Source organism: Falco naumanni, chromosome 3, assembly GCF_017639655.2.
Source record: "Falco naumanni isolate bFalNau1 chromosome 3, bFalNau1.pat, whole genome shotgun sequence".
Classification (NCBI taxonomy): domain Eukaryota; kingdom Metazoa; phylum Chordata; class Aves; order Falconiformes; family Falconidae; genus Falco; species Falco naumanni.
The window spans coordinates 3,706,653-3,721,337 of record NC_054056.1 but is presented as its reverse complement, the minus strand read 5'-3'; the positions used below and the strand labels follow the sequence as shown (position 1 = coordinate 3,721,337).

Below are 14,685 nucleotides of genomic sequence, written 5' to 3'. Positions count from 1 at the left end.
GGTTAAGGCTCGTGTTCCCCTAAACCTGCCCCAGCACGCGCTCCGTGGGCAGCGGCTGAGGTGGGAAGGGGGTCTTAAAGCCGAGCACGGGCACATGTCCCAGGGAACCCAGGGCTGGGGACAAACCTCCCGGCTGCAGGACAGACAGAAGTGCCCACTGCGCCCGTCAGGAACCGCTAACCCAGCCCCTGCGTCTGTACAAGGGGCTATTGCATCCCTGGGTTCCCACAGATGCAGAGATGTAAAGGAGAAGCAGGAAGGGAGGAAGGGGAGGGGGAAAGGTGAAGGAAGGTTCAAAGGCCTGCTACAGCTTCGGTTTTTCATCTCTGGTTAATCGCTGCAAGGCCTGAGGCAAAGTCACCTTTGGGTCAATACTCAGGTGTTTTTATCTGCCAGCCCCATCTGCCCGGAGCTGCCCCCCCATCCCTCCCGATTAGCCGGGGCCGCAGGGCAGGGTGCTGGGCTGCCCGGGCAATCCGGTCCCTCCGCTTCCAGCCACGCTCTGCCAGGGCAGGGGGTAAATCCTGCACCCCCGCTGTGCCTCAGCACCAGCTCCACGGCCACAGGGAGGGCAACGTGCTGGAGATTATAAAAAGCAAAAAGGCTTTTAAACCCGGCGTGAATTAACTGCCGGTGCTGGCCCGGCGCATCAGCAGCCCACACGTGCCCGGGGATGCAGCAGTGGCAGGAGGGTGCCAAGACCCCTGCCCTCGCCCTGTTGCCCACCCACGCTCCAGCACCCTGCGGCGAGCACTGCCAGTGCCCGGCGAATAAAGGAACAAATCCACCCGGGGCTCAGCTCTTTCACCTCCGAGGCTTTTATTGAGGTGCGCAACATGCCCACGATCACGCGACGGGGATACAACACAGGCAGCAGGCGCTGGACACGAGCGAGGAGGGCGGCAAGGCAGCCCCAGCCTTGCAGGGATGCTGCTGGACTCCCCCGGCCCCCGGCACGGGTTGCTTTGAGCCGTGTACTCTTCCCCACCAAACGTCCTTTCCAGAAACAGAGTTTTGCCCATCTCCTCACTTTAGCTACCGGCGGCAGCAGCCCCAGGCGGGAGCAGAGCCCAGTGCCAGACAGGAGGATGCTCGGGCAGACCCTGGCCCCACGGGTCACTGGCCGGCTCGGCCGTGGTCAGTTGTGGTGGTGCAGGAGCATCTCGCGGTCGGTGGAAGCTGGGACCTGCCCAGGCTCCAGGCTGTGCCATCCCACCATCCCGCCGCTGCGCCCCGGCAGCAGAGCGGGGTCCTGGCGGAGTCATGGCCACCGCTCAGCTCCGCTCCTCCGACGCAGGATGCAGTTTGGCTGGGGGGACGTGGCAGCTTGGAAATCTCTCGCCACCCTCCCTTTGCAGACAAGAAACAAAATTAGTGCCTGGCTTTGCACAACAATTCCAGGTCCCCTCCTGGCTGAGCACTCCCCGTGCAGCCAAACCGCCCCCACCGCTGCTCCTTCCACATCAGCAACTTAAATAGCACACGTCATACTAACACTTAGTAAAATACAGCAAACACACACAGCATCTCCTTTTTAATCTCTATTTAAGAAGCCTGTGCTTTGTACTCCGTATGCAGTCCTCACTGGGTAAAATGCAGATTAGAAAAAAAATATTTTCTTTTGCTTTCCAATGATAAATTAATATAGACAGCAGCAGCACAAGTTTGCAAGCAGCTTCCTGATCATGCACCGTGTTAAAGCATCTCCCACGACAGACAGATGTGCACACTGGCTGTGCGGAAAAACCTAAATTAACTTCTGTAATACTAAATCGAAAAAACACATATTGGCTTTCAACCAGTTGACACTTACAGTTATTTTTTAGCATTCTGAGGTGACTTTTCAGAATGATTTTTTTCCTCCCTCTCTCTCTCTCCATCTCCCTTGCATGAGTTTAGATCTTATCTGCAAAGCTTTTACACATGCCTCGGTGCACCGGGGTGCGTCCGGCTCAGGACACCTTGCTGGCACCGGCAGCACGAGCCACGTTTAACGGCGGCCGGGCTGGCTCGGTACCGGCACAGCGGCGCAGGTGCGATGCGGGGCACAAAGCGAGTTTGTGCCTGTGCCCGAGCCTGTGCTGAAGGGCTTTGCCCAGGTACATTTAAAAGCTTCGCTGCCCCGAGACCCTCCTGGTCTCATGCGTGGCTCAGCCAGGCTCGTACAAAGGATCATAAATTAGATTTAAAAGCTGAGCCTCGTCACCCTGGGCTCGGCAAACCCCAGGGTCCTGAGGTTTACCCAGCCCAATGCCGCATGGTCCCCAGACCGGCAGGACACGGTGCAGAAGATAATTAATTCCCATGCAGAGATGGGATGGAGAAAATGCGAAAATGGAGATGAATGCTTCGGGGACTCTCGGCTACGTTGGAGAGAGATGGGAAGGACAGCGGGCACCCAGGCGCCCAGCAGGCGCTGTGCACCGGCACGTGGCACGGAGAGGCCACCAGCCAGCCCCGCGCCGGCCGGGGGGCGAGGGCTGGGCTCAGGGGCTGGGGGCAGCGGCCGCGGTGGGGCACGCCGGGCCCTGCTGCATGCAGCGGATCAGCTCCTTGCGGTTATCCAGGATGGTGTCGAAACTCTCCTGCAACCGGTTCTGCTGGTCCACGACTTTCTGTTGGAGGCCGTGGATCCAGCGCAGCAGGGCCAGGCGCCGGTACATCACCAGCTGGATGTGGTGCTTCTCCTTCTCCTGCTCCTTGAAGCGCTCCTTGTCCTGGAGGTGCTGCACGGCCTCCGCCAGCGCCGGGAAGAGGGTCCCTGGCTCAGGCTCGGCCGCCCCTGGATGTGGTGGGCTCCCAGGGATGGGGGCAGAGGTTGGGGTGTCCCAGGCGTTCCCACAGGTGCTGTCAGGGCTGTCGATGCTGAGGGAGCTGCTGGCATAGCCGTTGTCCTCCGCAGGGGAGCTCGGGGGCTTGCCGCATCCCCTGGCTGCCTCCTCGGCAGCAGCGTTTTGGTCCCCCGCCCCACCGACCTCCGCTCCCTCGGGGGGGCTGCGGACCCCCGGCTCGGGGAGATGGGGCCGCGCGGCGCCCAGGCTCGGGGCGGCATCCCTAAGCCGGCCCTGGACCATCTGTCTCTGCATTAATAACAGCAGATTATCGGATGGATTTGTCGTGTTTTCGCTCCGGCTGGAGCCCTCCTCCGGCGGGGACCCCGGCGCTGGCTGGCTCCAGTTCTCATTGCTGTCACACACCTCTCCCACGAAGTTGGAGTTGGAATCCTGCCCGTGCCCGGCCCCTGGGATGGCCGTGCCCAGCACCGGGCCCCCCCGGAACGGGGCGTTTGGTGGGCAGACGGCGAACATCTTGCCGTTCTCCTGCCTGCAAGAGAGACACGGAACCATAAGGCGTCTGTGGGGCACCCGGGCTGGCACGACCAGGGCTCCGACCAGCTGCAGCGGGATAAAATATTCCCAAACTTGATTTGCTTCTCTTTAGAGCTACCGAACCCAAGTCACGGGCTCATCCTTTCCCGGCATTCGGCTGCTGCTCTCAGCGTGTCCCCAGGAAACATCACCCAGGGGCAACTTCTCACCTGCTGCAGAAGCTGAGGGCAGCCCCCCCCTCCAGCCCAAACCTCCCCAGCTCATGTGGCCGCCCCTCGGTGAGCACCGGGGGCCATGCCGGGTGCAGGTGCCCACCCGCACGCTCGGTGCTTGGGGCAGGTGCGAGGTATTCAGGGCTGGGGAAGGTTTGCTTGGAAGGAGCTGGTTTTCCGACAGCAAGAAAATGTATTTAAGCAGGTGAGACGGCCTGGGCTCCTCCGCACACACCCTGCTGCGGGCCCTGGGTCTGCTCTCCACCAGCGGCCAAACCAGTAACCCCGCTGGGCAGGGCTGGGAGCAGAGGGGACCAGTGATGGGAAGGGTAACCCCATGCTCCCTGCCCATCTCTGAGCCCCCTCCCAGCGAGGACACGCTGACAGGGCTCACACGAAGCAAAGCCCAGGGAGCATCCCGGCCGCATCCCGGGAAGAGGCAGGAGGGGCGCGGGACACGGGCTGCGGCTGGCAAGGGCTGGGAAAGTGCACAAGCGGGGCTGGGGGGGGGAACAGCCCTGGTCCCATCCCCCCCGCTGCAGACCCCACAGTGCTGTGCTGATGGCCAGGGCAGGAGGGCTCAGACACAGAGGTGCTGCTTGCAGCCGTGAGGATGAGGATGGCGCATGGAGAGGAGGGCGAGAAGCCGGTGCACAGCCGGGGGTCCCGCAGGCCTGTGCCCCAGCAGCCCCCCCGCAACCCACCATGCAGCCCCTTGTGGGGCTGGGTGCATGGACCCAGCACCAGCCCCGCTATCACCCGCCCCACACCCCCCGCACACGCGTGGGGTCGTGCTGGGGGGGGAGCGCAGACCCGGGGGGGGCACCCTCAGCCCCACACATTGCCTGGTGGGGGGTGGGGGGCGGCAGGGCCCCATGCCCGCACTGCGCCGGGAAACATAACGGGGAGCAGGGGGGGGCTGCGACCCCCGGGCCTGCCCGCCCCCTCGGCAGCCAGCAGCTCCGATATGCCGCGATGGGCGCCCCCCCCCCCGACCCCCCCGGCAGCGAGCCCTTCCCGGTCCTGGCCCCCCCGCCCCCCGGCAGCGCGCCCCCCAGCCCCCCCGCCCCCGACAGCGCGCCCCCCATCCCCCCCGCCCCCCCGGCAGCGCGCCCCCCATCCCCTCCGCCCCCCGGCAGCGCGCCCCCCATCCCCCCCGCCCCCGGCAGCGCGCACTCACCGCCCGCCCGGCCCCGCCGCCGCCGCGGGTGGGAGCGGAAGCGGCCCCGCGTGGGGAGGCGCCACGGCCGCACTTCCGACGGCGCCGCCGCCCCGCGCTGCCCGGCCGGGGGGGCTGGCCCGGGCCCAGCGCCGCGCACACGCGATCCCCCCCGGTGTCACGGTGCGTGGGCTGCGGGGGGGCCGTGGGGCCCGTGCATCCCGCCGCGGGCAGCCCGGCTGGGTGTCGGGCACGGTGACCCCCCCCCGCGCTGCCCGTCGGTCCCGTGGGGCTCAGCAGGTCCCCGTGGGGACGAGGGGGCTGGGGGCGGGGGGGGCACGTCCTCAAAGGGGCCTTTCACCCCCCCGCAGCCGGGTGCTGGGAAAGGAAGCGCCTCAGCGACATCAAACGTGTCCCCCAGCGCCAGCCCGGCGCGGGGCGTCACATGCGGCACCACGAGTGTTTCGGGGGATAAAAGAGGCTTTGTGGGGTCGGGGGTGGGGGTGCTGGGGGGCTGGCAGCCGGGGCGAGGGCAGCCGGGGTGCCGCAGAGCCCCTGTCACCCACGGAGGTGCCTGGAGTGGGAGTGGTCCCATCCCTGGGTCCAGCCGGTGTGGCCTTGGCAGCATCCCAGGGTGGCTCTGGGACAAAGGTGGCACAAGCCCAGTGTCAGCCCAAGAAGCCGCAGTCCCCCGAGGGCTCAGCACCTCCCGCAGCCCCCCAAGAGCTCAGCACCTCCCAGCTCAAGGAGCCGAAGCCCCCCGAGGGCTCAGCACTTTCCAGCCCCCCTGCGAGGGGGAGGACGGAGGGGATGAAGGTGCTTTCAGGGTGGACAAAGACCCTCTCTGAAGCTCTGGAGTGTCGGAGGTGGGACATAGGGGAGAAACACTGAGAGCAGCTGTTCCCCGGGGACTTCACGAGGGCTGGGAGCAGTGGAATGATGCTAGGAGGTGATAAATAAGTTCTTTTCACTCCCCATCTGCCTGCCAGGACCCCAGGGCAGCCTCTCCCGCTCCGACAGCCTCGGATACCTCTCTCATGGAGGAATCGGTGGGGCAGGACCCAGAGGCATAACTGGGGCGCTGGGCTGCAGCACTCCTCCTCGGAAAGCCGGAGACAAAAGAAACAAAGCTTTCCCGTCACACAAGAAAGGCAGAAACCGGCTCGGAGGTGCCTGTGGATGGGCAGGAAAGGGAAAAGTTTGGGCAAAGAGAGGGCTGGGCTGCTCCGGGCTGGGCTGTGCGTCGCTCCGGTGTGGGCCTGAGCTGGAGCAGCAGCATCCGTGCCATGCTTCACCCGCTCAGCGTTCCCGGCAGCTGCGCGGCGCGGCGGGGCCATGGGCAGAAGATGGCAAGTTGGACCGAAGTGTGGCTGGTGGGGCAGGAGCGAGCTTTGCTCCCCCTGGGCGCCACACGTCCCCACCCCGTGGGGCTGGGGGGTGCAGATGTGCCGGAGCCCGTCACAAACCTGCTGCGCTGGCTCCAGCTTACTGGTGAGGACATCCACCACATTCGGGGGGGTTCCCCCCAAAAATGCCAGCTGTGCCAGGTGCGCCAAGGGAGCCGGGAGCGGTGCTTGCAAGGCTGGTCTCGCTGGGGTTGGGTTTTGCACCGGTGCAGCTTGGGTCCAGCCCAGTGCCCCCAGCCCTGGGATTATCCGTATTTGATGGAGAGCAGAGGGATTTGCTGCTTGCAAGGAAAACAGCTCCCTGCGAGCCAGCCGTTCCCTCGGCCCCGCTGCCCCTCACCCTGAGGATGCTGCCGGTGGGGATGGCTACGGGCCCCCCCAGCTCGGGGTGCAGGAGAGAGGGGACACAGGGACACGAGGACACGGGGAGGGCTGGCTGATCCCTTCAGGCTCAAGGGGAAAGGGAAAGTTTGGAAGTGAAGGGGGCTTAGTGATGGATTTCAGAGTCATCTTCCCCTCCCCTTCCCCCACTTTGTTCCAGAAATAAATTAAAAGCTCTCTCTCCAGGAAATTAAAAATCATTTAAGAAGACTGAGCACGGGACCTGATGTGCTGGGGTTTCAGAGCTGGGTGTCCTGGGTGACACAAGTGCACCTTGGGGCTTGGAGGGGAGCAGGGTGCTGGGGTGACCCCACAGACCCGCCCCAGGTGGCACTGGCACCACATTCCTCCACCAGCGCAGGTCCCTGGGGGCCGGGATGCAGCCCCCTTCCCCTCAGCTGAGCGTCCTGGCTGCGGGAGCCCCCTCCTTGCACCCAGGGGACTTCCATGACTGCTGGGGCCTCACACCAGCAGAGACCCAGCACCACTGCAGGGAAACACTGGAGACGGGGAGCCTGGCACTGGCCGTCGTGGAAATCATCCTTCAAACCCTTCCCCCGGCTCCCCGTTCCCTGCACTCCTCCCGTGCATGGGGCCGGCAGCCGTCTGCTTCTCATCTGCCGTGCGTCCTGCTAACCGATGCAACGTGCCACGGGCTTTGAACAAAATTGGTCCCAGAAGAAGCCCTCGTGCTTGGCCCCGTGCCCGCGTGACGTCAGCCCCGTGTCACGGACGCGGCGAGTGCCCGACCTCTCCGCCAGGAAGGTGGCACCGTGGAGCCCAGTCACCTGGTGCAGAATGGGTTGGGGGCTGCAATGCCCGCGGGGGGACAGACCCATGCACGGCCACGTCCAGCCCCACCGGCGGGGACCGAGATGGCGGAGGGAGGGGAAAGGGCCTTCAGCATCACGGAGGGGCTGCCTCCTCCTGCCCTGAGGGCAGGCACCCCGCGGCCTTGCCAGGGAGCTGTGGGGTGCCGGAGCAGGCGAGTGCTGGCATTGCTGCTCCCCAGGTTCCACCTGCAGCACCTCTGCTCAGTGTGTGTGTGCACACCCGCTGCATGCCCACGTGCACGCACTGCACACTGGCTGCACACGCAGTGCATGCACACCAGTGCTTGGGCTGGCCGAGCAAGCGAGTGTTGGTGCATGGGGGGGCTGTGTGCGGAGGGAGGCATGTGGGCTGGAGGCTGCAGTGCTGGAAGGACATGAAATGTTTTTTTGGAGATTTCCACATTCTTCCTCTCCCTGGGCTCCCAGCGGTTCCCATCTCCCACCCTGTCCTGCACTGGGCACCGGCCTGGCTGCGCACCCTGGGAGCTGGGCAGGGTCCCTGGTGCGGGCGATGGCTGTGGTGGGGCTGTGCTCGGCCACGCAGCGATGCTGGGACGGGCTTGGCCAGGTGCCGTCGTGGCCGAGAGCACCCTGGCACTAGCCCACCCAGGGCACTGCTCACCCAGGAGCCACTGTCCCACCGGCATGCTCAGCCCGGGACCCAGGTGCTGAGATGGGGAACCCGTCCCGAAAGAGTTAAGGGTGATACATTGCAAAAAAGGAAAAAAAAAAAATTACAAAAGAAAAAGTGCCCTGAACCACATGCGACCTAACCTCCCCAGCGGCTCATCTGAGTTTAATAACGGAGGAGGGAAATCTCCCAAAAAGCTCTCAGAGAAATTAAAGTAAACAGCGTGCTGACCTCCAACCCCGCGCTGCCCCGCCACTGACTCGGCCGCTGCGGCAGCCACCGGTGGCTCGGCATTCCGTGTAATTGTAAACACATTCCGGTAAATACAAGGGGGGGGGGGACACACGACACTGGGGGGGTCCCGGGGGAGCCGGTGGCCAAGCGGGTGCAGCTCTCCATGCAGTATCTGGGGACCGAGCATTGGGACAGCCGGACAAAGCCACGGCCATGGGGGATGCTGTGGACTGATGGCTCTGGGCTGGTGGCCGTGTCACATTCCTGGCCGCGGGTCTGACGTTACTGGTGGGAACAGGAGCCACTGGGACCATCGAGCTGCCCCGTGGCTGCAGGGCTGGGGCTGAGGAGCCTCATGTCAGCAGTGCTGGTGGGTCCTGCCGATGGAGGGAGCAGGAGCGGGAGGATGCTGTAAGGGGTTTGTCCTCTTGGCCTCACAAAATTTAAAAACAACGGTCTTATTTTCATAGATTTTGGTCAGTTTTGCAGGCTGAGGGAAAGAAAAGCAACCCCAGGCTGTACAAGTGCTGGCACTCCTCTCCGGAGAGGGGCCAGCAAAGCCACTGGCCTCAAGGGGGGGAAGCAGAAGCTGAGCCCTGTCCCTTGGCACTGCTCCATCCTATCCTCATCCCTGTCCCCATCCCCATCTCCTTTCTTGTCCCCATTCCCATCGCCTTTCCTGTCCCCATCCCTGTCCCTACCCACATCCCTATTCCTGTCCCCATCCCCACCCCACCCCCATCCCTGTCCCCATCCCTGTATCCATCCCATCCCCATCCTATCCCCATTCCCATCCCATCCCATCACCCTCCCATCCCCATCCTCTTCCTATCCCCATCCCCATCCCTATCCCCATCCCCATCCCCATCCTCATCCCTGTCCCCATCCCATCCCCATCCTCTTTCTATCCCCATCCACATCCACATCCCCGTCCTCATCCTATCCCCATCCCATCCCCATCCCTGTCCCCATCCCCACCCCTGTCCTGTGGTGCCCTCCACGCAGCATCCCATCCCATCCCATCCCATCCCATCCCATCCCATCCCATCCCATCCCATCCCATCCCATCCCATCCCATCCCATCCCATCCCATCCCATCCCATCCCACACCATCCCACCCCATCCCCTGCCTTCTCAGGGGTCTTGCTGGGGCAGTCACCACTCAGAGGCGGGGGAGGGGGCAGAGAGGGCTGGATCCTGTGACCCCCCCGCCACTGCCCTGCAGCCCCAGAGCCCGGGCTGGCCCTCACCCCCACCATCTACCTGCAAACCAAACTGTGTCCATCACAACCACAAGCAGCGACAGACGCGCTGGGTTTGGTGAAAAATGCCAGGAATCTGCACCCGGGTTGGATTTCAGAGGAGCCAGGATTCCTGCAGAGGCCAGACCCTTTCCCCGGGACTGGAGGTCAGAGCCTGCTCCCCCAGCAGCTCCCAGCCCCGAGGAGCATCCCTTGGGATGGCACCATGAGAGGAAGAGGAGGATGTGGAGGAAGGGGAGACGGGCCAGTGCGCAAACCTCCTGCCAGAGGGACAAGCCCCCGGTGATGGGGACCCAGCTCTGCCTGGGGACACGCATCCCTGTTGGGAGAGACCCCCCTCGCCAAACCTCCTTCCTCTTTGCTCCCCTAACTCCCCCCAAAGGGGTTGATCCTGGTGGGGAGATGTGCTCCGCCAGGAGAGGGGAGCTGGCGTCCCGCAGGTGTTTCCTCTGGGATTCGTCTGCTGCTGAGCTGCAGAAGGGGAATGCTGCTGCTGCCTCCACCTCTTCCATCGGAGCAGGACCCAAAACTCACCATTTCCTCTTGGCCTGTGAATCACTAATAAACTCCAGACAGAAAGGTCTGATGAGGAAATTGTTTGGGAAATGGAGAGGAAGGGGGAGGGACGGCGCTCGCTGCCTGGGCTGGTGGCTTTGGGTGGCTTTGCCCATTGGTGTCACCTCCCCGGGCTGTGGCATCGGTCCTCACCTCAGGGTCCCCGCGTCTGCTCCGGCCAAGGGCCCCATCCCAAGCCCAGCCCAGGGGCTCTCCCAATCTGGCTGCAAAGTCCACCAGCAGATGGTTTTGTCTGTCTGCGAGGATTTGGGGATGAAAATCACTGTGTACATTTAAGCGTATATTTTTTTCCTTGATCCCTGTCCACTGGCTGTGCCAGGGCAGCGGCGCTGAGTGAAATCTCTCCATCATTTGATACCTGCGGCTGGGCACTCACCAGCCTCTGAGCCTGAGACCCTCAGCTCGATCCCCCAGCACCCCCAGACTGTCTCCTGCCCGAGCCAGGCCCTGCTCACAGCCTGGCCGTGGGGATGCTCCGGGCAGGAAGCTCCCGGCTTCCAAATAATATAATAACGGCAACAACGGCTACAGGTTGCAGATTCCTGCTCAGCGTGCATTTGGGAACGGCTGTGCTGTCACCCTCACCAAAAACTAAACATTTCAAGCAAAACAAGCCCCTGCAGCGAGGCTCCTGTTCAGAAGGGCTGGTGTAATTAATTCAGAAGGGCTGGTGTGATTAATTCAGAAGGGCTGCTGTAATGGGACCTATATATATTTCACATATATATATAAATAAAGCGCCTATCACAGTATCGTAAACATTCTTTGGAACCATTCTGACCGCAGAGGTAAGAACCTCCTGCAAACCATCCGTGCCGGCGCTCAGGGCAGCACCGGCCCCATCCTGTGCTGGTCCCCAGCCACATGTCCCACAGCCCAGACCCCTTGGCAGTGATGGGACCATCCCCATCCCCTCCCTGCAGATGAAACGGTCACGGCAGCGCTGGTCCAACTGCTGCACACTTGTCCTGAAACAGAAATGCTCCACATTTGGACCTCATAATGCAAAAAACTTCAGGATTTTGAAATTTCAGTCTTGGACACAAATCTGATACATTCCATAAATGCTTTAATTTATCCCTTCGTCACAATATTTGATAAAAGGTTTCGTTTCAGCTGCCCTGCTTTGATTAATAACTGTAACAGATTCTAACCTGAAGGAATCATCTTATATTGCATTCATGGAAATTAAATGTTTGATTGCACATAGTCAGAATTTTCTGATGCGGAAACTACTCCACCAAAGAACTTTGAACAAGCTCTAATCAAAAAACATTTTGGTGTTGGTTTTTTTTTTCTCAGCTTCCCCTTCACCTATAACAACTCCAAACATCTGTTAAAATTCAATCAGAGCAAAACTGGCTGAAAAAATTAAAATTCAGAGCGTGCAATTAAATGGCTGTCCACGTTGCAGCCAGGTGGGATGGCGGCACGCAGGCTCGGCACGCAGGGGGTGGTGTGGGCAGCCCAGGCTGTGAGGGAGCGGCGTCCCACGGGGGGTGCCCACCCCCCCGGCCCCTCCTGCCCCCGCCGCGTGCGTCCCTGTGTCGTCATATGCTGGTGCTGTCGCAGGGCTCCATGGTGGCAGCCCATCCATCCATCCATCCATCCATCCATCCATCCATCCATCCATCCATCCATCCATCCTGGTTCCCTGCAGCAGGAAGGGCTTTGGCAGCAGAAGGCGCCTTTTGAACTGAGCAGGACGTTTTCCTTATGCTTGGAATCCTCTCCTTTTTAATAAGAATAAAAACACTGGAATGCCGGGGGTGGGTTCATTTTCCTTCCTCTCTCTTCCTTCTTCCACGGCAGGGTGATGGGTTGAGATTTCCCTACGCCATGAGTGAAGGCAGAGGGATGGAAAGCAAGAGGGAGAACCCAAATCCCATGGGCATTTGGGACCAGGAGCACTTTTCTGCAGGGATGGCTTGAGCGGGCGGCCGGCAGCCGCTGCTTTTTGGTGACGATCCCGGCCGTGGCTGGGCTCCTCCATGCCGCAGGTGCCCCTGTGCCAGACAGAGAGCAGGGGCATGTTTTTGAGGTCGGAAAGCAGAGTTTTCAGCAATTAGAGCGGCATGCCAAGATAAACCCCCGCTTCCTGGCGGGCCTGTTCCCATCAGCCATCGTCCCAGTGAGACGGACCCCAGCGAGGGGCTCTCCTGGCGGGAACAGTCCGGCAAATTCTCTCTGCATGGGTGAAATTCCCTCTGCTACCGAGGTTATTATCTCCGAACAGGAACCAACAATATCCTTTCATTTAGGCACTAATTTGAACAATGTGCGCTGGCCGGGGGAGGAAGGGCGCTCACTGCTCCGGAGCCTTTGAAAAATCCAGGCGGGAGCCAAACCAGAGGGAAAACAAAACCCTGCAATGATGCGAACGGCTCGGCTCGGCAGGGCCAGTGCCCCAGGCTCCAGCTGTGCCACCGGGGTGACACTGGGAAGAGCTGTGGTGCCACCAGCACTGGGCATGGCACAGGGACACTCGGGGCACCGAGCACCCGCATCCCAGCTTGTTACTGGGGGAAAATTAGCATTCAGGCCATCCTGGAGCTCAGAGCCCTGTCCTGGGCAGGGGTGTTTTGCCCACTGGGGAAAATCACCTCCTCTGCTTAACCAGCCTGTTCAGGCTCGTAATTACAATTTCCATAGGGCTGGAGGGTGCAGTAAAACACTTCTAAATTTGTTCTATCATAAAGCTCACACTAGGCACCAGAAAAAGTTGGAGTGTGTAATTGATAACTATAAAAACATTTTAATTTCCGTTTTTCAGAAGCAGACAAGACAAACACAGCAGGGGGAAGGGAGCACCCACTGACAGCACACGTGTCCCCTGCAGCTCCTCGCACCACTACTCCAGCAGCCAGGGGCTGGTGGCAGTGTCCCCCTGGCTGCGGCCACCTCACTCCCTGCTGTTTGCCGTGGGACCAGTGTGATTTGCAACTGCTCCCCAACAGGGATCTCTGCTGGCACATGGCCAGCAGCAGCAGCAGCCCCATCCCTGTCCCCATCCCCATCCCTGTCCCCATCCCATCCCCATCTCCATCCCCGGCCTCATCCCCATCTCCATCCCCATCCCCATCCCCATCCTTGTCCCCATCCCCATCCCATCCCCATCCCTGTCACTATCCTCATCCCATCCCCATCCCATCTCATCCCACCCAAGTCCCCATCCTATCCCCATCCCGTCCCTGTTTCCATCCCCATTTCCATCCCCATCCCCATCCCATCCTATCCCCTTCCCCATCCTATCCCCATCTCATCCCCATCCTTGTCCCCATCCCCATCCCATCCCCATGCCTGGTGGGTTGCAGCATCCTGTTCCCACTGGCCGTCCCAGTGATAGTTCCTCCTGGGCAGACCCTGCAGGGGCTTGCAGGGGAAGGCGAGGCGGGGGGGGGATTTCTGCTGTATTTACTCTTAGTGTAGCCGTGATGAATATTTACACCCGTGTGGGGAGAGCAGCGCGTTCCCCGACGGGGATATCAGTTGGAACATCATCTAATTGATTACATGGAAATTGCTCCTGGTGGAAAGGGAAGCCCTCGCCTTGCTCTTGGTGAATTAATTTAGCTTTTGCCATTCTTCGCTGTGCTCAATTAATCTTGTTAAAGTGATATAATTTTAGCTCGCACTTCACACACAGGGGTACCGGGGAGGCCCTGGCTGATAACGACGGGAGGTTGGTTAATGACAGGTAACGGGGGCTTGGTCTTATATGGGAGAGGGGCTCCTGCCTGGTGCTGCCGGCCCTGGCTCCCATGTGTGGGATCAGCCCCGGGACCCCAAGGCGCTGTCCCTGCCGGGGGGGGCCAGGGCCACCGGGATGCAGGATGCTGGGTGCCGCGGCTGGGACGCGCGGTGGGTCGGGTGCCTGAGCTGTCCCCAGCTCCGCGCTGAGACAAAGAGCATCGTCTCCCGCGGCCCCCAGCAGCTGGTGCGGGGGGACGTAATCCCACAAAAGTCCTGCTCCGGGGGGATCAGCGGGAGAGGTGAGAGGCACGCCGCCGCGTCCCCGCCATCGCTGCCCCACTATTGACTGCCTAAACAGTTCTTTGGTGATTACAATGTAAATATAGCTTTTCATGGAGTAAAGGCCTTTTATGGGATCCGCACACACTTAACCACTTAACCCCGGCGACAAAAAGAGCAGTGAATTAGCTGTTTAGAGGCTGCTCGTGCAGAAAAGCGGGTCCTGAATGGGATTTGGGGATCTCTGTGTATCAATTGCTATGCTTCAGGGGCCCTCAATGGGGCTTTTGGCGTTCGAGCATGTGCCAAAGGGCTCGCGTGGGTGTGGATGGAGTGTCAATAAAAAAAAAAAAAAAGAAAAAAAAAAAGAAAAAAAGCAGCTGCTTCTCTCTAATAAAACAATGATTTATTCATAGCGACTTGGGGAAGGGGCGGAGGGGGGGAAACAGGGAAGTGCCAAAGCGATGCTCGCCCTGCTCAGTGCCCCAGCGAGGCTCGGGGGCTGAGCCCGCCTGCGGAGCGGAGGCACAGGGACCCCCAGAACAGCCCATGGGGACCCCCACGCAGCCCAGGTGGCAGAGCCAGCTCCTGCTGCAGCCCCAGCCAGGTGGCCGGGGTGTCCCTGTGGCTCCTTGGGGACCCTTGGGGGGGTGCAGGGGCCAGAGGTGCACCCTCTGCTCCCTCCTTGCC

General features: G+C 61.3%; 1 protein-coding gene across 1 annotated transcript; it reads right to left on the bottom strand.

The window, feature by feature from the left end:
• Positions 1 to 795: 795 nt before the first annotated feature.
• On the bottom strand, positions 796 to 4,835 carry C3H1orf216 (chromosome 3 C1orf216 homolog). The gene is made up of 2 exons (XM_040588659.1): positions 4,722 to 4,835; positions 796 to 3,324 (listed from the first exon to the last, which is right to left on the bottom strand). The coding sequence occupies exon 2, from the start codon at positions 3,306 to 3,308 to the stop codon at positions 2,487 to 2,489; it is 822 nt and encodes a 273-aa protein (XP_040444593.1). The 5' UTR covers positions 3,309 to 3,324; positions 4,722 to 4,835; the 3' UTR covers positions 796 to 2,486.
• Between the last annotated feature and the right edge of the window lie 9,850 nt (positions 4,836 to 14,685).

Bases quoted from the DNA above. Each gene is read 5' to 3' on its own strand.
- C3H1orf216 (XM_040588659.1), bottom strand. From the start codon at position 3,308: ATGTTCGCCGTCTGCCCACCAAACGCCCCGTTCCGGGGGGGCCCGGTG.